A 24,764-nucleotide genomic window follows, 5' to 3' on the forward strand; every position below is an offset into this window, starting at 1 on the left:
AAATAATATTTATATGAAATTAAAGATATGAAATGAATACATAAGTCCCTGAACTAAACCTAAATCCACATATTTTTCTCCTCAGACTGAACTCTATCTTCATAGAAAACTCCAAATGAACAGAAATTAGTTCATGATGACTACAAAGTCCAAATTCTGTAAATACGGGATCTGATTCTGCAAATGTTCATGCACCTTTTCAAACATACACCATGAGTCCTTTAAAAAATAAATCCAGATTATTTGATTGTAATAGTTACAGAAATTACACACACTGGAACGCTCTAGGGAGCTCAGAAGGCATAAGCCCACATGCTAAAATCAAACAGTTGAGCATTTAAACTCTGCCTCTTTGAAAATGACACTATCAGCCTGTTTCAGGCTGTTGTAGGTTAAGCCTACATTTTAATTAGAAAACAGAATTAAAACAACCTTCTGTAAAAGTGAATGAAAGTATAGCAAGGGTAGTCTTTAAGGTCCCTAGAATATTTTACTTAATAGGCAGAGAAAATCAGGTATCAAATGAAACATAAGGCTTCTTGTTTCTGAAGCACTGTGTGAAAACAATTCTTTCATGTTCTTAGTTAACTTTGGACATGAATTGCATATGCTTTATAGGAGTGCAATATAAGTTATTAGGAAAATAATTATTTGCTAATTTTCCTGCCCAAGAAAAAAAGCTTAAAAAGGAGCTTCTTTTTATTTAAAAAGAAGTCTGGCAGAATATACAAAACCCTTAAAGGTTCAATTCTGATATTCACAATTCTGGTATCACAATAGTTAAGTGATCAAAATCTGAAAATACCTAAATTGCCATTTTCTAGGTCAGCGTCTGCTGCGTGCTGGATGCAAGACTGGTGATCTTGAGGTTCAGCAACATTTTGTTTGGTTGTGATCTGATTTAATTCTGTCTCCTCGGTCATATTTTTGCTGATTGGCGAGTCACATCTTTTGCTGCTGCCATGTTCACCTGTAGAAAATGTCAGCTTTGTTTTGAAGGGTGGAATAAAAGTTTTAGCAGTTTTGCCAGACTTGTACAAGCTTCTTGTTTCTTCACTCTCTTTTGCTGAGGCCTTGCACGGGGTAGAAACTCCTGAAGTACCATTTGAGGACTGCCTCAGTGCACAGTGCTGAAAAATGGCAGGTTTAGATTTGAATCCTTTGAAGTCTTGATCTGGCAGAGTAAGGGTAGGATTCCTCACTTCTTGTCGTTCTTTAGTAGCCCTACAGAGATGAAAACATTTAAACATACAGGTTTCAGCTTCCTGACAAAAATCTTGGTTAGGATTTTGATATTCTTAATTTAGTAATACAACTTTCAACACTACGTCAATAAGAGACTAAATCTCAGTCTTTGACATTTTAAAAACTCAATACTCAATTTCTATCTGTCGAGAAGAGAAATGCAAGTGTAAAATTTGTTTAGCATCTCACCGGTCTACTGCAGCAATGTGTTATATGGTACTTTAATATGTTTATTTTGAAGAAAAATTATTAGTCTTTTATAAAGTTGGGTAGCAAATTATTAGCTTTTTTTTTTAAAGTTACAAGGGCCTGCAAGGTTTTAAGAAATTGCATTAGAACAACTCTAAAATATATTAAATTTCTCACCCAAAAGGTTGACAAGTTATGGGTCTTAAAGGGACATGGTACATAAATTTTCTTCTGTCTTTGAAAATGCCTGTAGGATAATTAGAAAAAAATGTTTGAAATGGTACATTGTATGGATAGATATTTACAGCACATGTTTTTTCTGTATTAATGTTATAAATATATAGAAAAGTTTCCAGCATGGATTTAAACAGCTTTGACCTTTTCTTCCCCCCCCCCCCCCCCCCCCCCCCCAAATAAAATCTTTGTATAAAACATCTTCACACTAGTTGCAGACAGATCTATGTTGAACTCTCAAAAGGTGCTATTTGTGAGCCTACAAGATGTTTTCAGGCTCCTGAAAGGGAAATGCTTATCAGATATTTAATTCCAGGTAGGCTCACCATTCAGTGTAGAACTTTCTTAGCAAACCTTTTTTTTTTTTTTTTTTTTTAAAGTTACAACAGAAAAGGGCACATTTGCACAAACTCCTCCTTCCATCGTTGAAGGACACGCTTAGCTTGGAGTTATCAACAAAACTAAATCATGTCTGCCTGGAATTTAAACTCATTTGTGGCATGCCCTTAGGCTGCAAAGAGGAAGTTTCATATGAGAAGTCACATATACAAGATGCCACATGTTCCTGAAGTCAGAGGCAAGACTATACTGGAGATTAGAGCTGTTTTCAGTTGTTCCACCAAAGAATAACACTGTTCAGGCCCTGCTGCTGGGTAGGATAATATTGACATATGGAGAGTATAAAATTATTCTCTGGCAGCAACTTACAAATGTCATTTAAAACTTTCTTTAAATAATTTGCTTTATGCTTAGAACAGATTTAGAACAGCATTCAGGAACCAATATACCGGTTGAACCAATATATTTGATGAATCCTTCTACTGAATTCTAGGTGAGAGCATGCAGTGCTTAGAAAGAATTAGTTCCTTAAAGAACCCAGCTTATCCCATAACCAAAAGCCGTAGCCAGAATAATATTATCCTAATACCCTAATCACTAACTGGCTTCACATAAAGCATCAACTCAGCCTTTAAAAACCTTGATTTCACTTTCATAAGCCTCCATATTACTGGCTCAAAATATTAAAAGCATCTGTAATGTAGACAGCTATCAGTAAGTACATTCTTCACAAATTATTACAGGATGAAATTACCAGTACCTTCTCATTTTCCTGTAGATACAGTTTTTAATTGAGAAGTTAAAATATAGAGAGATAATAAAATATATTCTTCCTACTGAGACTAGAATTCGTGAGATTTAGGATTGCAAGAAACTGGATAAATTCCTACTGAGCTAGAAATGAAACCAGAATTCTTGTAGAAGTGGTACACTGTAATATATTTAGATTCTACACAATAAGGTATGTCATTAATCATGTGATTTCAAATCAGCAGAGACCTCACCATAGCAGCTTCCCTGAATTTCCATTACTATATTGACAAAAGAAGTAGTTACGCAATCTTATTATATGTTAGTTCACTGGAAATTGAAGAATTCTAAAGATAACAACCGACATCAGATTACGGCTTAGAACAGAAGACAACTAAAATTACCATCAGGGGTGCTCTTCAAAGCTTTCAAAGACCTGGGGGGGTTATTTGTTCTGTTAAATTCAAGCAGAAGCTGTCTTTTAATTGGAGGTTCTCCTAGGATAAAAACACAGATTTTTAAAAGTGATGTTCCTTTTAAATTCAGTTTCTTACCAATTTATAATTTCTAAATAAGAAGTCAGAGCAAGCAGAAGTAGCAAGTTTTCAGATCACGCATCTGTATTAAATGGCCTTTTTGAACTAGAGCTGCTTCAACACAATTTGCCGAAGTTTCTTCTGTACAGAATGACTGTATATTGTGTTACCAAGAGTGACTTCAAGACTTCATATAACGAAGTCTGTTTCAGAATCTTTGTAGTAATCGGGTCTGTTCCGTCCAAATCAAAATTTGTGAGCCTTAAGTTATCAAACATACTCAGGACAGTCTGCCTCAGAAAGTGCACCACAGTGGACTTCAGCAGCACAGCTTACCTGCATCTGCTTTTGTACTTTCAGTAATCAGAGTCCCCACAGAATTCTAAAAAAGTATGTAACACATCTTTTACAGAAGCTGTAGCTAAGGATATGGTTCAGCTGTGTCACAGTTGATTCAAGTTGGACCAATGGAGTGCCATCTGCCTTTTCACACCTCCCCAAACTTCCCTGCACCAGCCTGCTTGACCTTTGTACCTGAACTAGCATAGCTGGGCAGCCACTCTGTTCCCACCTACCCTTCTATAAACAGTTTTCAGCTGGCCAAGGGCCCTGCCCAGGTTTGGGCGACTGTGCAAGCATTAAGTGCCAACACTTCGGCCCTGAGACAGGTCAGTTTTAGATCGTAAGAAACTGCGCCTCTAGACCAACAACTACTTTTCATATCAGACTAGCAATCCCAATACAAGTGAAACACTGTCCTCACCTACAAGGCACAAAAAGGTGAAAATGGAAATACTAGCACTTGTTTTTCAATAAAAAACACTTGATTTGTGCAAAGACAAAAAAGAAAAAAGGAAATTTGCTCGGAGAGAAAAAGAGCAGTAGCTTTCTTTCATAGCTTTATGATAAATCCAGCAAAAGCTGCACACCTTGAAAATTACTCATCACAAATTTATCTTGTACTGTACATTTAAGGCTAGAAAGTGGATGAACTATTTCCTGCAGCAAGAATTTTTGTCATTTCCACATAGAGAAAGAACTTCAACTTCTATATGACCTAAAAATCAATGTGATGTGCAAAAAAAACCCCAAACAACGCACCGTGGAGAAATATGGAGTTGAACATATATAAGACAAAGACCTACCAAGTGAGTTTTTTTCATCAAAGTGCCTCTTCCCAAAGGTCTTATTTGGAAAGTTTTTATCCAGCCTGCCATGGAAGGACTGTGCAGCACTAATTTGTACTCCAGAATCGGAAAGCTCGTCTTCCATAAAAGCTCTTGCACTTTCTACAGCTTCTATTTCCAAGTAATTTTTTGGAGTTTGGAGAAGATTGATATTCATTTCTGCTTTAGCAGTAGCACTGCATGAAACTGCATCAGTCTCTCTTTTCATCCCCAGATTCGGCTGCCCTTTTCCAAAAGACTTAGTCTCCTTTTGCTGCAAGTTATTTTTAGATATTAACTGCTTGTTTTTCTTACTATGTGGTACATACTCAGGCATTGTAACACGGTGAGTGCTTGGGGAAGACTTCATTTCCTCAGGGTTGATGTTTTTTAAGTCAAAGTCTTCATTGGAGCTTTTCTCAGTTTTGGATTCAGAGATCACTTTATCAGTTAGAGAATTCTCATGCCGAACGCCCTCTTTAATTGATCTAAGTTGATCTATAATGCAAAGCCCACTGCTTAAAAAGTCATCAGATTCTTTTAAAAGTGCCTTTGCTTTTTGATAGGCATTTTCAGAGACTGTTACCTGCTTTCCGCTTGCAGTGCTGAACCCAAAAGCTGGATTTGAAATCAATTCAGCGCTGGCATTTTCTTCCCCTTTTGATAACGCTCTCTGCATTTTCCCAGGAACTACTTCAGTCTGCATTTCAGGCTTTTCAACGTCTTCCTCAACTAAATATGCTTCTTGTATGTGCGAAGAATGATTAACTTCCATTTCAGAAAAGAGCTGTCTGGCTTTCCTTCGTGAGTCTTCTGATAGTTGTACAGGCTTTCCACTTGCTGTACTAAAAAATCCAAGATTGCTCACAGAAGAATCTGTCTGCTTTACCTGCTTATCTGGAACAGGCAACTGCCCTAAAAGCTTAATATGCTGTTCAAAGCATCGCCTCTGAGAATTTGGAACGGACTTCACACCTACAAATGTGTTTGTGTCTTGGTGACCATTTTCACTAGCACTTGCATTTACTTTAATGAAATGGGATGCAGCTGAATTAATCTCGTCACTTCTTGCAGCATTTAAAAACTTAGCAGAATTAGGACACCCAGCATCAATGATGGAAGATGAATTTCCAGCAATTTCTGTTTGATTAGTTCTTGAATTAGTCTCAATTTCATATTTTACAGATTCACTGTAGTCTTCTTGAAACATTTGTCTGACTCTTGCTAACGCACTTTTCGAAACAGAAACTGCTTTACCTTTTGCTGTACTAAACGCAGTTTTTTTCATATCATCCTTTTGATTTTCAACATTAAGGGATGTTTCTTTTAAGCTGGTTAAATTACTTTCACCTTCATGAAGGCTGGCTAGTGACTGGTTTTGGCAAGCATTAAGTATGGTGTCTGTGAAGCAGTTTGTATCAGCACAAGGTTTGTTTAAATGTTCTAAGTTGAATTCCTTACTGTCACAGTTCCAATGACAGGAGTTACTCTTTGAAGTTAAGAGGAGGGATTGATTCGATTTATTGTTACTATCCTCAAAAAATAAAATATTCTTTGTATCTCCAGGCACAGAATGATCTTGAAGGTCATTTGATACCTTTATTACATGCAAAGATGCAGCTGAGTGCAGAGGAAAATCACGTATATTTTCTGAATCACCTCTCTTTTTTGCCGAGTCTTCCGTCTCTCTCTCTGCAAACAGTTTTCCATCTTCAGAGAAACGAGTTCTACTTAAAGCATCACTCTCCTGTCCAGGAATAGATTCCAATTCTGACTTTCCAGGTCTGACATCAGCTTTTTTATGTGCATATGAAGTTACCAAACTTCTTTCACAACCTTCACCTAGATTAACAAACGTATCTACTTTAACAGCATCAAGAATCCCAGCGTTTTCAGTGGGACTGCTCTCCACTGTCTGCTTAAATTGACCTCCAGGTTCTTCAGGAACAAACTTTTTATTAAGTTTTTCTGGATCACATTGAGCAATGCTTTCACTACATAAATCACAGCCTTTAACACAGTTTTTATCGCATTTCCTTTTCTTTAAGGGGTTCTCAAAATTGTCATTGTGTTTCTTTCCTACATCAATGTTTTCTGCAAAAAAACGTTCAGCATTAGCCAAAAATCCATCAGGAATTGTTATTTTCTTGCCACTAGCAGTATGAAAACCAGTCAGGTAACTCCCTTTCACTTCATTTTTTTCAACATCCACCTCTTGCTTGAAATGTATTTGATGCTGATGGTAAGAACCTATTTTTATTCTGCTTTCATTCTCTAACAAGTTCTTATCATGGGTGGTGTCATCTCCTTCCACACTTTCATGATTTGTCTTTTGTTTATCAGAGTTCTCAAAAACATTTACATCTCTTTCTCCATATTGTGCATTTAGCAAGCGTAGAGGATGATCCAAAGCTGCATCAGAAATTAATGTACCACCACCAGCCGGAGCTTGAAATTTTTGTGACAAGCACTCATTTTCCTTTCTGTCTTCTCCTTTTTGATTAGGAGACAGGTTTTCCATTTTGTCTGATATGCTTAAACTATGCTCTTCTGCAGTTTTAATAGCATCTCCTGGACACATTACATCTAATGAGTCTTCTTGCAAACTACCTTCAACTTGGCAATTTCCTCGATTCAAAACCTGTTTGGAAATTTTATGATTCTGGTTATGTTTTTTAATGGATGCTAGACTGCTGATGATAGCGTTAGTACTACTGAAATTAACATCTTCATTATCATTTACTGATCTTTTTGACTGATTTTCCGTATCTTCCTTGAACGGTATACTAATATTTTCCTCATTTCTTTTCTGCATGTGATGGGAAAAGGAACCTGTGTGGGAAATGGCACCTGTGCTTTTGAAATCTGAAATACAAACAGTTTTTCCTTCGTTTTCTTTTGTCTGGCATCTCACAAAATTACAGTTGGAAGGTATGTGCCCATTTGAACTGCGACATCTAGCACTAGTTTCAGAAGACTTAAACAAATAGTTATCATCATCCAAGTCCCTGAAGAGCTCTGCAGATCTGGTCAAAGCCTCCTTAGAAATATTTATTTTTTTACCTCCAGCTGAAGTAAAGCCTACAAAATTAGAAAAGCTGCCCTGTTTAGCTACTGGAAAGCTCCCATCAGACATTCTGCTTTCATTTCTGTCTAAGTTAGTAAAAGTAACCTTTTTGTCATTTTTATGGAAAACCACTGCGTTTTCTTTTTTGTATTCAACCACTTTAGAGTCTTTGTTTGTTTCTTCCTGCTTAGTACAATACCGGCCATTTTTCACTTTATTTTCAGATTTAAAAGTGCTACAAAAATCAGCATCTTTCCTTGTTTCAGAAATATTTTCCACATTTGTTGTTCCACGTGTTTCTACAGTTCCAAACTGTTGAGCAACATGATTTTGTATTGTGTTATTTTGCTTTCTAAACTGTGTAAATTCAAACTGACTACCTGTTTCTTCCAGGATACTAGACAGTTCAGCAACTTCAGCTTCTTGGCTTGCTGTCAAAGTCTGATTTGTATCTTGCAAAGATTGTTGACTTCTAGGAAAGCTTTTACACAAGCCAACTTTATGTGGAATAAACTGTGTATGCCTGGGCTCAAGAAAACTTGTCTGTGAATCTAAAGAATCAGATAAATCACTGCCCAACTTGCTTTCTGAATCAGAGAAAAACGTATTCTCCTTTTTAACTTGATTTGAAAAGTTTCTGACTCTCTCCATGGAAGAAGCTTCAATGTATTCATTTTCAATATCTTTGAACAGCATTCTGCCTTTTGCTACACTGACTTCAGAGAATTTAATCTGCTTATTGGAAGCAGTCTGAAAGCCACCAAAGCCTGGATTCAAACTGCCTGCGTTATGATTTCCTGATGATTTCCCTTTATACTTTAGGTTCTCCTTTGACTTTGTGCTGGAATATGTAGGTGCTACTTGTTTATTTTCTTCAGAAATTACTTTGTTTAAAGAATTATCATCTATACAACCTAATAATTCTTTAGCAATCTTTACAGCTACATTATCACAAGCAGCTGCTTGAGTGCTTTCATTGTTTTCAACTGACTTTGGCTTTTGATCGCTGACTACATCTTCTGAAAAGGCAGCTGCATCTGTTTGGTCCCCGTGTTTTAATCCAGTACTATCATTTTCTGAAGAGTTTATTCCCAACGGTTCAAGTACTTCTCTACAGTCAACTACTGACGACTGGTCTGTAGAATGCCTTTTATCAGTTGGTATTTTATTGCAATCATCACTACTGACTCCATTTATGCCAAAGTTGATCTGACTCGAAGTATTATTGAAAGTGCTGTTCATCATAGACGTAGTGTCATGGTGCGCATCATCGCTCCTAGGAGAAGACCACACAACCTGTTCTTTAAGGCTCCGAGGTACAGTAGCTCCATCATTCACATTAGCACTCATACACTTGTCTTCCTTGCCTTTAGGGAGCAATCTGGAACACTTTCTTGCCATTAGGGATGCTGAAGTTAGAACTTTACGTTTTATGTTTGAAATTATTTCATTATGTAAAGAATCTGTTTTGTCTTCTTTCTGTATATTAGATACTTCTAAGCAGTTTAATGATGTAGCGGGTTGATCCTCTCTTGCATTTTCCACCAAGATTCTCAAGTCTTGTTGCTTCAGCCTATTGTTGAAGGAATTATCAGATGAGTTATCTGTTATATCCATTTTTAAAGCACAAGTGCTGAAACTATTTTCCTTGATATTCAACTGCAAATCCTTTCTCTCAGCAAGAAGCAAGCAGTCTGCAAGAGAAGACATTACAGAATAAAACATGTTAATAAAATAGTTCTTATTTATACAAAGAATTGCATTTATTTTCATAAAATTTTGGCCCATAAGATCATTTCTACACATGCTTAACACTGGTACCATAAATAACACTTCTGTTTTCAAATGTGAACGCCCTGTCAAGACTGGAGATCTGTTTAATCCAATCACGTTCTAATAGCCAGAAATGAGTGAGTAGCCTGCACTGAATGCTGTCAGTTAAAAAAAATAAATCAATTTTTAATTGCAATGAAATTTGAAGAGATGAGCTTCCATTCCTTTTGTCTCAACATAAGGATTTGTTTCAAACTTTAAAGAGAAGTACTTCAATTCCCAATATTAGGTAATTCTAGCAAGAACAACAGCTTTTAAAAATATGAGTATGTGCTTGCTTTCAGAAACAGATATAGTCTTAAACCCCCTAATTTTAGAAAAGTAACAATACAACTTTACCATTCTTTATGATTGCTTAGAAGTTATCATCTTGGGATGGCCCTTGACACTACAGATGTCTAAACAGCATTGGCAAAGATAATTAAGCTCATCAATTAGAATAATGGTTCAAGGTGGAAGTTTTTATTCAAGAAACTAACTTGAGATTAAACCAGTAAGTCAGTGCCAGACTATTTGAAAAGAATGTTATTCTGTCACTATTATTGTAACAGATCAATTCCATATCTTGATTCCCAAACTACTCAGTTGCAGAGCTAATTTATCCCAAACACAAGATTTTACAGGATTTTATCTGAACTATTTATGTAAAAGGTTCTTAGTAACTCAATACAGAATCCTTCACAAATGATGAAAAGCTTAATAATATACCTTGCTCACCAACACTGGCCACGTGACAACCTTTAAATTCACACCAATCAGATTCCGAATGCGGTAACACAGGATGAACAGGCGATTCAGAGGTTACTTCTCTCTGTATTTTTTCTTCTTGATACAGTAAAGTATTATTTATTGTATAAATAAATCTCTTGGATCTCTTTCTCAAGCTGGATAACATATTTAGGCTTTTTAATCCAGACTTTGTAAGAGTATTTTCACTGTTCATTAAATGTAGGTCATTGCAATTATCTGGAGATGTAGCACTACATACAAATGGGTGAGACAGAACATCAGTTATGACAGATTTAGAAGTTGTTTTTGAATGCTTGGAAAAGCTGCCATTGTAGACTACAGAATACTCCGTGACATTTGTACTTTCAATTAAAAAAGAATTACAGTTTAAGAAGCTCATTTTGGAAGCCTTCTCAGCTGCACATCCTTTTACTAACTTTGGATCTTGAACACCCAGAGACACCGACTGTACTGGAGTTATTTCCGATGCTGGGTTGTTTTCAGAATTTTTCACTTCATAGCACTTTTCTGACAAATTGACACTCAACAGCTTTTGTGCTTTCATCAAGCCTGAAGTATTCAGTAAAGATGTTTCCACAGCATTATCCTGGGTCATTAGTACAGACTTCTCTTCTAAATTTTTCTCTCTACTTAAGTCAGAGGGTGGAGAGCTACATAAAGACATTTCCAAGTGAGTTACATCAAGATCAGATAAGTTCAGTTGAGACCACTGGCTTGAAGATTGCACATCTTCTTTCGCAGGCTTCTCATTCTCAGATGACTTGTGTGTTCCATAATCTTGGACATCTCCTGCAACCCCAAGTGACTCCAACTCCTTTTCACGTCTATCTTTACCATCCCCTGTATTTTCATCTGTGTTTTGGAGCAAAGAATCCTGCATTTCAATAGAGTGGCTTTTTTCAGTCCAGCTAGTTGTTTTCACTTCCTGTGAAATGCCAGGCTTTCTTCTAACAGGCTGCTCAGAAGGAACATCCCCCTTTCCTTGTGCTTTATCTGTGTTTATTTCATATTTCTCTACTGCGTCTGGAGCACGTGGTGTCAGCAGGAGAGTTCCATCGGACTTGGCAGGCATGGTGAATGTATCCTCAAAGCTATTCATCTCACCAAATAAGCCATCTAACATCCCCGACTCTAAACAGTTTAAAGAAGATGGGGAGAGGAAAAGTAAAAAATTAAGTTTTAGGAAATAACTTAGGAGCAGTATTGTGTTTTATAGGTAAATACAGCTTTCAATTTTATGGCAATTACCTTTGGAAAGATAATCTACATGTCTTTAAAGTAAGCTACTCTCCAACAGCAGCTGTTGGAGGAAACAGGAGGCAAAAGACATACATGCAGATGCCCTGGCCTCCCGAGAACCAGGGTGGTTGAGCAGGTTTCCAGGATGAAACCTACCTGTCTCTAAAGAAAATTTCTTTTCCTATGGACAACAGAATGAGTAGTAAGTTTTAAAACAAAATTGCCCTGTTTTCCCAGAAAGTGCCCTAACTGGGCAATAACTACTGAATTTGTTTTCTCAGAGCCTCTCCTTCTGGGTAAATAATATGATACTAGGACAAAAAGAGGGTTAACATTAGATGTTTCTGTTCTGGAGTGATATATGACTGATTGTTAGAACGTATTAAAGATTTTAAAGTTTAATTAATTAAGTTTTGGGCAACAGGCCAGGGTAAAATACCTAACATACCACAGAATTCCATGTTTCCCGTTAGTTTTTCAATTTGAATAGCTTCCCAGTCAAAATGCTGATTACTATATATTTGAAGAACCCTAACTCTGAATCCAGGTTACAGACCTACAGCAAAGCTGTGAATTCTACTACCAGGACCAAATGCCTACAGCTTAGTGTTACAGTGACCAGGATTAGATTTACTTAAACTAGGGATGTGAACCTTAGGAATTAATGATTGGGTTACAAATGAATATGCTTAATGACTATATGCAAATTTAGCTTTTCTGAAATTCTGAAGTGTTAATACATTACAGTACGCGTCTTGCAGTACTGCAAGGTACACTGTACTTGCTGTACTGTACACAGTACACTAAATGTAAAACAGCTAAAAAAGTTTTCCTCTTCCCCCAAATTATTACAACTAAAAATCCAGCAAAAATAATCTTTGAAATATTTGGTAGTTCTTGTACTTTGGACTGAGTGTATATATTCAGTCTCACTGTTATTAAGGACACAACTTGTATAACATAAATAATCTCTTAATATCTTAAAATCATGTAGGTATACAAATCAATATTATGATTTGTGTCCAGTTTTGGGCACCTCAATACAAGAGAGATATCGAGGTGCTGGAGCGAGTGCAGAGGAGGGCAACGAAGCTGGTGAAGGGCCTGGAAGACAAGTCATATGAAGAGTGGTTGAAGGAGCTGGGACTGTTTAGTATGAGGAAGAGGAGGCTGAGGGGAGACCTCATCACTCTCTACAACTACTTGAAAGGACACTGTAGAGAGGTTGGTGCTGGTCTCTTCGCACAGGTAATTAATGACAGAACGAGAGGGAATGGCTTCAAGCTTCAACAGGGTAGGTTTAGACTGAACATTAGGAAAGAATTTTTCACAGAAAGAGTGGTCGGGCATTGGAATAGGCTGCCCAGGGAGGTGGTTGAGTCACCACCCCTGGATGTGTTTAAGAGACGTTTAGATGTGGTGTTGGGGGATATGATATAGGGGAGAACTTTGTAGCGTAGGGTAGATGGTTGGACTCGATGATCCCAGGGGTCTCTTCCAACCTGGATGATTCTATGATTCTATGATTTCTTTTTTTTTTTTGACTGAAACAAAATGTATATCTAATAAAGCTGATTGCCTTTCATGGTCACACAACACTATTCCAGAGAAAACCAACATTTGAAAGCCACAAACGAGAAGGTTTGAGCTATCCTTTTCACATTGCATCTTCAAATGCCAAGTTAACTATTATCAAAAGGGGAAGACAGAGGAGGAAAAAAAAAAAAAAAGAGAGACATTTGCAGAAGTTGTTTTGCACTTCAGAAGAAATGGGTTTCTTCCTCTTATTTTCACTCAGACGTTGTTTTAACTAGCCTTCTCTACTGTGGCATGGATGCAACAGTATTCCATTTGGGAACATAGAACAGGACAATAATTTCTCATTAATTTCTAGAAGTATTTTACTGAGTACAGATCACTTGAATATGTTTGCTACTGACTACGTTTTTCTCAGCATGTTTGAGCTTACAACATAAAACCAGCAGTATATATCACTCTGCAATCAGCAATGCTTCCTGACCCCAGCATCCTCAGCCATCCTCATCAAATGCTAAACTGATTCTTTCACAATTCTTACATGTACCACCAAACAATATTTTTAGGGCAGACCATTCAATTCAGACAAGATGACATAAAATCCTAAGAATATATCGTCCTGTCTAGCCTGTCAATCTCTACAGCACCCTTTTACACCCACACATGCTGAATGAATTTCTGTTAATATTCCTCTCTTCTGCCATCTTTTCTCAACAAAAGCCAAAAAACTCGTTCACTCGTTCACTAACATAATCTAAGAATACAGAATGATTTTTTTTCTCCCTTGGCTGAGTATTTTCTGCATACATTTAAAAAAATTAACATTTCTTTTTCTGAAAAGAATTTGTCGTGTTTTGAACTAGTGATAGGTGAAGTAAATGAAAAAAGGATATAGCAAGATTAAAAACCAAGCTCAGCACAGAATGATGAGTCTACATAAGTTTAGCCAATACCCAGAAGTAGTAGTCTTGCTCCCCCTTGAGCCTGTACCATTTTCTCTCTCAGCTCTCCCATACAATCTCACACCCTCACTGACACCAGTACTAATCTGGTTGTCATCCCATGGCATGGTAAACTGATTTAATTCACTGACTCAACAGAAACTGATTCCCTTTTTTATGGCCAGCTGAATCAATTCAGGAAGTGGGAGTACACAGTTGGCAGAAGAAATAAGCCATAGGATCAGCTCAAGACGTACAATGTAACTTTACCCTCAGTCTTGTTTCACAGTATACTCAGTAGTAAAGTATCCATGCATACCAAAATCTTTGATGTCATCTTCAGCTTTTAGCTTTACTGCCTCTGGTATGGACAGCGTGCTTGTATCACTTGTCCCAGGACACTCACCATGGCTGGAATAAACGCTGTGCAAAACCTGTAAATCAAAGACATAAGCTGTTATACACATTACATACCAGTAAGCATCACTTTAACAGTAAAGCAAGCAAATCTAAATATTTACTGCAATATCTGAACAATTCTGCATCTCTTAAAATGAAAGGTAACATTTTCACATGTACGCTTGAAAACAAATAAGCAGATAATCCCCACTTTCAAAGCGAACCAGGTTCCATTCTACAAGCAATTTAAGGGCAGCAGATGGCTTCAGCAGTTTACTCTAAGCAAGCCTCTCAAAAAGCAACAAAGGAGATATGAGGAAGCAGAAAGACACTTTGCTTACTTTAACTTGTAACGGTTTGTTAACTGTGAAGTTTCAGGTAGCTAAGAATCAAATGTAAATTTGTAATTGAATCTTATTAGCACCATTCTCAGTTTTCAGTCTGAGTAATCATTCAGCTTTCACATACAGAGTAAAATCACAACTTTGCAGGAACTCTCCCTTTCCTAATATCAAAGGACTGAAATTAATACTCCATTTCAGCTCTTGGTATAGTGCTTGAGCACCAAAAATTACTGGACAATATAAGCCAAACAGTAAGTCCCAAAACTTTGACAGAAGAGGAAGAAGAATAAACAAACCAACCCTCAGTAACCAGTATATTGCAATTCCTAAGTTTGATTTCTCTTTGAGTGACTCCCACTGCTGCTGAGTCCAAGTGATTGCGGTTTGGGGTTTTTTTTTTAAAAAAAACCACAGCAAAAATATTCCTCAAAGGGGGTTCTTTGTGAAAATACAGTCTACAGCCAGGTTTTGCAAGTTTAGTTTTGTGAACACTAACTTTTAAAAATAGCCAGATAAGAGAGCCTAGAATGAAAATGACAATTTTTTATTCTTGGCTCAAAGAATGTAAACATGTAACTAAATAGCTTAACTGAAATTAAAGAACAGCATAGCTCTTAAAACTACTTACTATCTCAGCTCTTTCATCCTGTCGCTTTGCTCCAGAAATAGAATCACTCTCTCTAGCTTTAGAAGAAAGACAGACAAGTCAATTCATTTGCTCCTAAGCAATTTGCTGTGTGTGTTGTGTTTTGGGAAGGCTTGCTTTGGATTATTTTAAATGAAACCGAAATCTGTAAACAAAAAAACTACTGAAAACTAACCAAAAGTTCTAACTAAAAAGTCCTACAGGTGAGGGACAGTGTACAAAAGCAGTTTCATAACAGCACAAAACACACTAAATCATAGGTTGTAGTTGCTGCTATGTAGGTGTACCGGTTACCGCCCTGAGCCCACTGTCACTGCTAATCCTTTTCCCAGCAGCTATTCACAGGCACTACTCTCTAATTTTTTCTGTCAAAAGATCCGGATGAGATCTTCAAGCCTCTGTCAGGAATTTGTTTTTTTCCCATTTCCTCCCCCAACAGCAGTAGCATCTTTTCACTTACGTTACAAAATGTCACGGTTTGGGCCCGACTGGCCACTGAAACAAAGAAAGTGAACCCTATTTTTAAGATGCCTAAAGAGCAGCATATTCAATTAACACATTTCATAGACATGGCATCTAGCTTCCATGCAGCTGCCAAATGACTCACTCTTTCCTTTTACAGGTGCCAGATGGCAGAGAGTGGGTATCACTACTATAAAATACTGGGCTCATCCAGGAAATGGGAGAATGAAAAGGAGAGCTCAAACCACAACTCATCTCCCAGATGTACCTATGGGTACTTTTCCCAGCCTTTTTTCTCAGGTGATACCATTCTGAACCTATTAACACCCAAAATGGCAAAACTCAGTAGCCCTGTGAATAGTACCACCCCTTCCCTGCCAACAGAGGGATCACAGAATATGCCAAGCTGGAAGGGACCCATAAGGATCATCAAGTCCAACTCCCTGCTCCTCGCAGGACTAAAAACTAAACCATATGACTAAGAGCATCGTCCAGATGTTCCCTGAACTCTGACAGGTTTGGTGCTGTGATCAGTTCTTGCATGATGAGATTCCCAATTCTTGTATTTATTCTTAATATGATTTATATGCTTGCATGCTCTATATGCTTTATACAGTGATAGTTTAACCACATTAAAAAAGAGCAATGTCAGGAGATAAGCAGACATCCAGGTTTTCCCATTTTCTCAAGAGTTTTCGTCAACACATCATAAAGTCAAATTTTCATTTTGCTTATCATAGGCTAAAGAAATCCCACTTAGAGCAACACCTTAGGTTCAGGCTCAATGTTTAGCATCACTGTTAGTGCCACTTAAACAGTCATCACCCACTCATTCCCATCCTGAGTTATACCAGCACAGCTGGTTGTGCAGCTGCGCAGCAAATGAGGTCCAGGAATTGCCCTGTCCAAATAACCCAAGAAATATGGTCTTTAATTGGATCAGTATCCCAGTCTGTCCCACTGCATCACTGTGACGGTAGGCACAGAGAGAGGGGTTGAAAATGCTGAAGCCAGCACTGCTGCTGGAAAGTTTACTCAACAGGCTACCTCCTCACACTGCGTAACCTACACTTAACCTAATAGTATCTAGTTTTGTGACAGGGCAAACATAAGCAATCATTACCTAATCCTCTTTCTTTGCTTTGTTATTTGTAAATTTATATTCCCTAATCCCTTATACAAAGGAAGAAAACTTTTGAATAGCAATGACATTTAATTTCATTTCTTCCTTTCAAGGCTGCATTATTTAAAGTCACCCACTAAGCATCGCTGTAAGAGTTCTGTCCTTTTTAATAAAAAAAAAAAAAAAAAAAAAAAAGTTCACACTACATGAACTTCTGGCATCAAACCCAGAAGCTTTTAACCCTTAGTAACTGTTCATTTTCAGAAATACCTATTATCACTGTTGCACCAAGTGTAGGAGGTGTGGCCAAAGAACTTGACCAGGACATATCTGGATCCACTTCTGCTCCCAGACTTTCAGAAATACGTTTTGGAGTTCTGACCTAGAAAACACATTTAACAATTATTATTTCTATGCAGAATTGTAAATGAACTACTCAGGAAAAAGAAGACAAAATGCAGGAATAAAATATTTACCTCCAAAAGTTTTGGTGTGCAAAACAAGCTTCCATATGGTCCTAAAAAACATGTAATAAAGACACTAAGTAATACCTAAGACATAAGGATTTATATCTACAGATATCAGATAGTTTGTAAAATCAAAAACGTGAAAATACAAACCAGGAGTATTATTTCTCTGAGGTGTTCTGTAAGTATTCCTTAAAATAGTTGGACTACAAAACAAAATCAGATTGAAAAAATATTAATTTCACTTCTCAATTTCTGAAAATAAGTAGATATTTCAGACATTCCATATATTACTACCTCCATTATTTGCTTTCTTTGCAACCATGGCTATTTCCCTGACTAAACAAAATGTAGATTTCTCCTAACCATCAGTCAATATTTCAAACTTTACCATAAGTTTATTTCAAACTGTAAAATGCTTCTTTTGTGAAATGTTAGTTTTCAACAATGATTTGTCTGACAAACAGTACACGACTTCAATATAACCATGCATTTCTTAACATGTTGTATGAAACTACGGAAACTGGTTCATTTAATTGGTTTTAATTAAATAATTAGTTTAACTGTTCTTATAATCAGCATGAGTACTTTGAGCAGATTTATCTGAAATACATACATTTAAATGTAGAAATCAAGACCTCAGTAAAATAAATAGCTTTATAAATTACTACTTGAGAAGCACATGATACATCACACTACTCTTTCTTGCATTGGATGCTGAGGATTTGGGAAGCTGAAATAATGTGAACAAATGCCATATGCCAGCTGTGAAGGAGTAGAAAAATAGAAAGGAAGAACACCTAAAAGCACGGAAGTTTTCAAAATTAGCTAACATTTTATTTCCAATTCACTTAGCATCTTACTAGCATCATAAACATACAAGATTGATCACTCTGAAGAACTCTATCAGTCAAATACAGTGGTTTTAATATTTCTTTTTGATTAAAATCTTGTTTATTTTCTATGTGTATTGACATATTCAGCATACCTTGCAGCGAGGCAGTTGCAGCAGGTACCAGGAGGAGAAGCAAGTGTTTCATTTTCTTGATCTATTTTTCTTCTTGTGATACTTGGGCTTATCAAATTCTCTCTGCCTACAACACAAAAGATATAATCAGCACAACCTTGCAAAGCTATAAGTAACAGTTTCGATTCTGAAGTTTAATAAGCTTTAAAAAAAAACAACAAAACACTACCTTTTCCCCTAGTTGCTTTGAACGTGTTCAAATTCTATATCCAAACCATGCCGAACACGTTTCAAATGCACAGCCAAAAGTGCTCATTATGTCACTTTATTCATTTGATATATACGTTTGTCAATATATTTCCTTGATATTATTCAAGTTGCATATTCCATTGCAGTATTAGTATATTTTATTGTGCTTTTCTTGTCATTGCAGTAGTTACTTTTAGGAGAAACTCAATACATGCAAACATGTATTTGCACCAGCTTTCCGTCAAGTTTACTTAAGACATACACTTCTTGATTTCCACAAGCAGCATAAAGCAAAAATTATTTCTGGAACCGTCAGCGGAGGCACTGTCACTGGTAGCAGTAGCTATTTGTATGCTGTGCATCTCCAGGCCAAAGAGAAAGAGTGCGCCCACCAAAGCAGCAGAATCCTCTGAACAGCAAGGCCCTCGCATGAACAAGCAACTACTAAAAAGAATTCCCACTCAGAAATTTCCAAACAACTTCCATACCAGAAATTACACCTAAGTTTCTGTATTTCTCTCTGCTTCTGAGTTCCTGAGTCCATACACACAGCATGGCTGCATCTCAGTACCGTAACAAGGTGAAATCCATCAGCTTCCATTATGCTCTTGTTTTCACAAGAAGAAAACATAGGTACATGAGCCAGTTGGCTCTAACCAAGAAAACCAAGAGGGGATCTCAGGCCCGCCACAGGTAAACTTTGGTTATAGTCACCTTCCCATCCTTAGGGAGTGTACCCAGACGTCCACATCCACACAGAGCAAAAGTAACTGTTTTGAAACGGAAGAATCATAAGTTTCTTCTGCATGCTACCAAGAATTCACTGGGGATTTAACACTGTAAAAGTCCAAATAGCTACATTCTCGGCCATTCTCAGTGGAGAGTAAGTTGAGCAGAAGCTCAGCAATAAACTTAAAAACAAACAGCGTAACAATATTTTATGGAAGCAATGTTATAAAGTATACTTGAACAGCAGCACAGTTCTACACCTTTAAAGACTTTGCTTTAGGATCTAAGAACGATTCTGGTAGTAAAGGAAGTCTTGTGTTTGTCTGTAACCTGTTTAAAAAAGCTTATCTTATTGTTAGGATGGCACAGACATAGTAGATGTACAGATCAGATATTGCAGGAATGGTGTCAGATATTCTTCTGTGGAAGAGATTCTTTTATAAAATCTTGCACATGTTCTCCCTAGAAAAGATTATTCTCTCTGTCCAAGGAGGACAGGTACTATGGCTTGCAAGTACCATCAAAATGGAACAGAGGGACATGTACTTTCATGACATACTTGGGATTTGGAAATAACGTAATGAGAAGTACCTCACAAAAAAGGTAGAATTCCCTGTTTCCAAACGGAAAAGTGAAACTTCTTTCCATGACTTACAGTTTTACTAACTCAAGGAAGTTAGTAGAAGTGTTATCTTTCTAAATCTTTCTAAGAAAGGTTGAGTACCCTACAAATTGCCTCATACTTCAGCATGATAAGAATCATTCTCTCTCTTGAAAAGATTTTCAGAGATTTTGCATAGAACAAAGATCAGACTGCAAAAAAAATTCACTTTGATTCTCAGTCAATAGGTTATACTAATAAGCTGTATCCCCTTATACTAACAGTATTTAGATTATTAGGACTATGACAATATCTTTTCTATGGGCAAGTTTGCATATGCATTACCAGTTTATTGCAAGACTGAATTTATTATTAAGATTAATTCTGCCTTTTCATAGATAGTCTGAAGGCTTCTGAAGCCTACTAAGATAAGCTTCTTAGTCATACAATTTCTGCAGCAGTATTATCTATTACATTAATAATCATCAGCTACAAGAAGAAAAGGTAAAAAAAAACAAAACAGTCTCTTGCTTCTGGAGGGCACAAGCAGCCTTTAAGTACCACTTTAAAAAAAATAAATAAAAATTACTCACTTTCACCTATTTTTTTCTGATCCAGTTCTTTTCCAGGAGAAGAATAAGGTGGCAATATCGTATTTTGTTCTTTAAATATTAGTGGAGTTGATGCCAGCTGACTGTACGTAGAGGGTTTTGCCCTTGGAGTTTTAAAAGATGTTTGATCAAGCCAGCCAAAGGGACTATCAAGTTCTAACAATTTAGGCTCATATAGGGGTGCTTCTGCGCTGAGTTCCTCAAACCAGTTGAGACTGATAGGCCCTAAGTCTATAAAGAAAAACATATAGAAAACCACATGAAAAAGAAAAAAGAAAAAAAAAGGATCCTCTGTGCAGGATATGAAAATACATTAGGCATTTAAATGCTAGCAGCAAATTGCTTTGCTCCTTCCATTGTCATACTTCGGTTTATTTTGTTTCTAGATAGCTTTGAACTCAGAATACCCACAAAGTATAAAAGAATGCCTGCCCAAACTCACAGAACATTAACAAAACTAACCAAAGAGCAGATAAATATCCAGTTTGTTTCAAATTAAAAGTGCACTTTTGGCTTGTAGTTTATCTCTTATTTTACTCAGACTGGCAAGTTAAACAGTTAAACATTTGGCAAAAGACTAAACCTGGTCTGCATGTGGGTACATAAGGAGACCACAGCAAAAAAACAAGTACAAAAAAAAGGAACTGAGCACACATTTATGAAAGAAAGCTATGAATAAAAATTTAAAGAAATATATTTAAAAAGCAGATATTAGCAAATACAGATTTGGGGCAAGAAGAGCAGCTAATATGTTGCATAATGCTTTTCTATGGAGCATAAGCAGGTGTGTATAAAATACCAACATCCAGAAAGCAACCCTAATAAAAAATATTTATTGTAGAGAAGCTGTACCTGATTCACTGCAACGTGCCTTAAATATTTCAAAGAAAGTTGGTCTTTCCACAGTTTTGTAAGCCATTTTCTTATCCATAACATTACCGGAAGAGTTGTTGAAACACCTGAGAAGAAATAAGAAAATGTATCCATATGGTGCTATTCTAATGTCAAGGGGCTGCAAGTCTTAACCCTGCTTTCCTGCATTTCTTGGTAGGTGACTCGTAACCCAGCCTCTTTAGCTTTAGGGCTGTGATGTGGGTGTTCAAACACCATGATGATGATGATGAACGCGGTATGAAAATAACAGGCAAGAAGAGCATAGGGAATTATACCAGAGATGATAAAGATACTCAGCAAAATCAAGATGGAATGGGCAGAACACTTTTGAGATATTTCAAACACAAAAAAAAAAAAAAAAATCTGTGCTCACTCTTATATGTCAGGGTAGAATATATACTATTACCACCATCACAACTCATGTGACAAGAATTTGATTTAAAGCTGCTTTCAAGTGGAGCAGACATTGCCGGTTCCCCCATTCTATTATTAACAAAAAAAAACAGGCATAAGTAAGATTGCCATAGAAATCTTCCTGTTTATTTTAACACGTTTATTGTTTCCACTGTAAATCAGTTTTCCACGCGGTGGCTGTTTTATACAGGCTGCCTCAGCAAAAGCATGGGGCAGACAGACATTTAAAGACAGGCCACCCTAAGACAGAACGTCGATAAATGTAAAATTGCCTCAGAAGCACGTTCTGAAAGGCGAAGGGACCCATCCCCGCCGCCTCCCGCTCGGGGAAGCCCCTGCCGCGGAGCCACCCACGCACGGCGCCCTGCCTGCGGGGCCGCCAACGGGCCCCCCGCCCGGGCCGAGGGGCTTCAGAGGACGGGCCCCAAGCCCACCCCTCCCCAGGGCCGAGGGGTCTTAGAGGACGGCCCCCAAAACCCCCACCCCCCCCGTCAGGCCGGTAACCGCAACACCCCGCGCAGGCCGTAAGGGGAAGCAGGGGCCTCCCCGGCGTTGAACCCCGGAGAGCAGCCGGAACGCCCCCCGGGCGAAGCAGGGTGGTCCCAAGGCTAAGCCACACGCGGGGCCTTTACCTCCCTCCGGCCCCGTGGGTGGCACGGCGGCCACGACATCGCCTCGCGCGTGGGGCGGGGAGAGGCGAAGCGGCCCCGTGCCTCCCCCCCCGCGTTCAAAGCTTGGCGCCAACAGCCCCCCGGGCGCCTGCGCGCTGCGAGCGCCCGCCCTCCCCGTCACGGGAAAGGGGCGGTGTTATGGCGGCCACCGCCTCTCCTCAGCGGGGAGGCGGGGACGGGGAGGCGCGGGAGAAGGCAGCCGCCGGGAGCGGAAAGACGGCGTCATCTAGAAACGCCCTCCCTCCGGGGCTGATTCCTCACGCTACAAAAAAGGAGTGTCCTGAGGCAAATGTCAGCCGCCGTCGTGTATTCAGGTGTCCCCACGAGAAAAGGAAGCATGGCCTCCAAGGTGGACGTATTCCGACTTGCTTGCTGTTTAATAGCGGCTAACACCCGCGCCCCGGGGAGAGGCCGCAGGAGGCTTACAGCAGCGCTGTGATGGGGTGTCGCGGCCTGTGGAGGTCTCCTTCTCGCCTTTTCAGTTAGAGGGTTCCGTAGGCCTTGGCACATGAAATTATTATTAACGTTGATGACGTTATAATAAAGAGAATATTATTGTCCTCCACATACACGTCCATTCCCATTTTGACTCTTGATGCAATTCTTGGCCTCAGCAATGAGGCCGTGAAATAACTTCAGGCTGGGTGGAAGAGCCTTCCAATCACCAATTTTGAGTTAACCATCTTTCATTTTCATAGAATCATAGAATGGTTTGGGCTGGAAGGGACTTTTAAAGGTCATCTAGTCCACCCCTACTTTCCATAGGCAGGGACAACTCCCCCTAGACCAGGTTGCTCAAAGCCTTGTCCAACCTGACCTTGGAACGCCTACAGGGATGGGGCATTTACCACCTCTCTGGGCAACCTGTGCTGGTGTTTCATGTTCCCAGTCTTCGGTGTTTTAGTCAGATGTCCATCTGCTCTTGTGGTATAAAGGGGTTTCTTCCTACCTCTCCATACCAGTCCTTATTTTATGCAGTTTTATCACATCACCTAATTAATCATTAGCTGCCTTTTTCAGTGTCTCTTCATAACAATATTTTTTCCATGTCCCTCCTCCTCCCAACAAACTTCTTTACCTTCTAATCAATCCTGCAGCGTCCTGGGGTGATGCAGTAACCGGTGCTTCTCAAAGCATTCCAGAGCAAGCCATGCCGTTGTTTTGGATCACGGCATGTAGTTTCCAATTTAATCTCCATCCCCCTCCCAATGCACCCCCAAAACTTACTCTTTTTGCAGCCCCACTGCAGCTGTGAGTCCTACCTTGGTCATCTCAATACCCTGTTTTTCCTTTGAGTTCACACAGGCCGCGCCTTGAAAACCCGAGCATCACACGGAGCCTTGAGCCATCTTGGTTTTAACTACGATGAATGTGTGTTTCCTGAATCTCAACCCCTTTTCGTTCTGTAAAAATGCTGTTTCTTACTGATTTATTTCAGACACTTGAAAGGGTCTTTCTCAAATACACTGTGAGCGTTTAAAGGCACCGTCCCTACCAGCTCTTCTCCAGCCCTTGTCTTGGTGATCCGCTTAATTTTATAGTGCAGCGCTTTTTTTATAAAGGTGGTGAGGAGTCATGCAAAGAAATTATTTCACATCACAGCAGGTCTAGGGATTTGGGGATTTGGCACTCTCTAAAGACTCACATACACAGTTTGGATGATTTAATTATATGATTTTAACTTTATTACCTTAGAATTGAACTAAAGTGATGCAATTATGGAAGAAGGACTATTAGTCTAACATATAAGTGCTTGTATTGCTAAAATTTATTTCATTATATAAGTATTAAGCCACTTTTTCCGGTATAACTGTTTTCCCTCCAGTGTTGTACTGAAGTATTTTCCATCTTTTCCTAAACCAATACAGTTGATGGAAAAGTTGCAGACAATCACAAAGACAGGCAGTCCCCAAGTAACGGAGCAATGGGGATGCTCAGACCTTTCAAACTGGAAGAGGAGAGATTTAGATTGGTACCAGGAAGAAATTCTTAACTGTGAGGGTGGTGAGGCACTGGAACAGGTTGCCCAGAGAAGTTGTGGATGCCCCATCCCTGGAAGTGTTCAAGGCCACGCTGGATGGGGCTTTGAGCAACCTGGTCTAGTGGGAGGTGTCCCTGTGGAACTAGATGATCCTTAAGGTCCCTTCCAACCCAAACCATTCTATGATTCTATAAAGACTTCTTTTCAGAGATGTTAATTGCTGCGTTCTTTGCTCAGTTGTCCCTGGGGCACCCAGTTTATCTGGGCTTTGCCTGCTTCCCACCCAACCTTTTCCTCCCCTGAAGGCTGTCAGCAGGAGCTGAGAGGCTTCCCTCGCTATGACCAGGCTTGTCCCTGCGGTCTCCAAATTACACCTTTTTA

At 38.6% G+C, this 24,764-nt stretch overlaps 1 protein-coding gene across 1 annotated transcript in view; it reads right to left on the bottom strand.

Moving 5' to 3' along the window:
* The window catches only part of BRCA2 (BRCA2 DNA repair associated), a 38,500-nt gene extending 17,124 nt beyond the window's left edge, over positions 1–21,376 (bottom strand). Inside the window, exons 1-13 of the mRNA XM_074145197.1 lie at positions 21,276–21,376; positions 20,406–20,654; positions 18,255–18,360; positions 17,420–17,472; positions 17,276–17,316; positions 17,070–17,181; positions 15,197–15,252; positions 14,145–14,259; positions 10,068–11,240; positions 4,439–9,220; positions 3,162–3,254; positions 1,612–1,681; positions 806–1,224 (exon numbers count right to left, since the gene is read on the bottom strand). Coding sequence (XP_074001298.1) covers positions 806–1,224; positions 1,612–1,681; positions 3,162–3,254; positions 4,439–9,220; positions 10,068–11,240; positions 14,145–14,259; positions 15,197–15,252; positions 17,070–17,181; positions 17,276–17,316; positions 17,420–17,472; positions 18,255–18,360; positions 20,406–20,654; positions 21,276–21,354 — 7,348 coding nt within the window. The 5' untranslated portion in view covers positions 21,355–21,376. The remainder of the gene's footprint in view (positions 1–805; positions 1,225–1,611; positions 1,682–3,161; positions 3,255–4,438; positions 9,221–10,067; positions 11,241–14,144; positions 14,260–15,196; positions 15,253–17,069; positions 17,182–17,275; positions 17,317–17,419; positions 17,473–18,254; positions 18,361–20,405; positions 20,655–21,275) is intronic.
* Between the last annotated feature and the right edge of the window lie 3,388 nt (positions 21,377–24,764).

The sequence above is a fragment of the Numenius arquata genome, chromosome 1 (genome assembly GCF_964106895.1).
Source record: "Numenius arquata chromosome 1, bNumArq3.hap1.1, whole genome shotgun sequence".
Classification (NCBI taxonomy): domain Eukaryota; kingdom Metazoa; phylum Chordata; class Aves; order Charadriiformes; family Scolopacidae; genus Numenius; species Numenius arquata.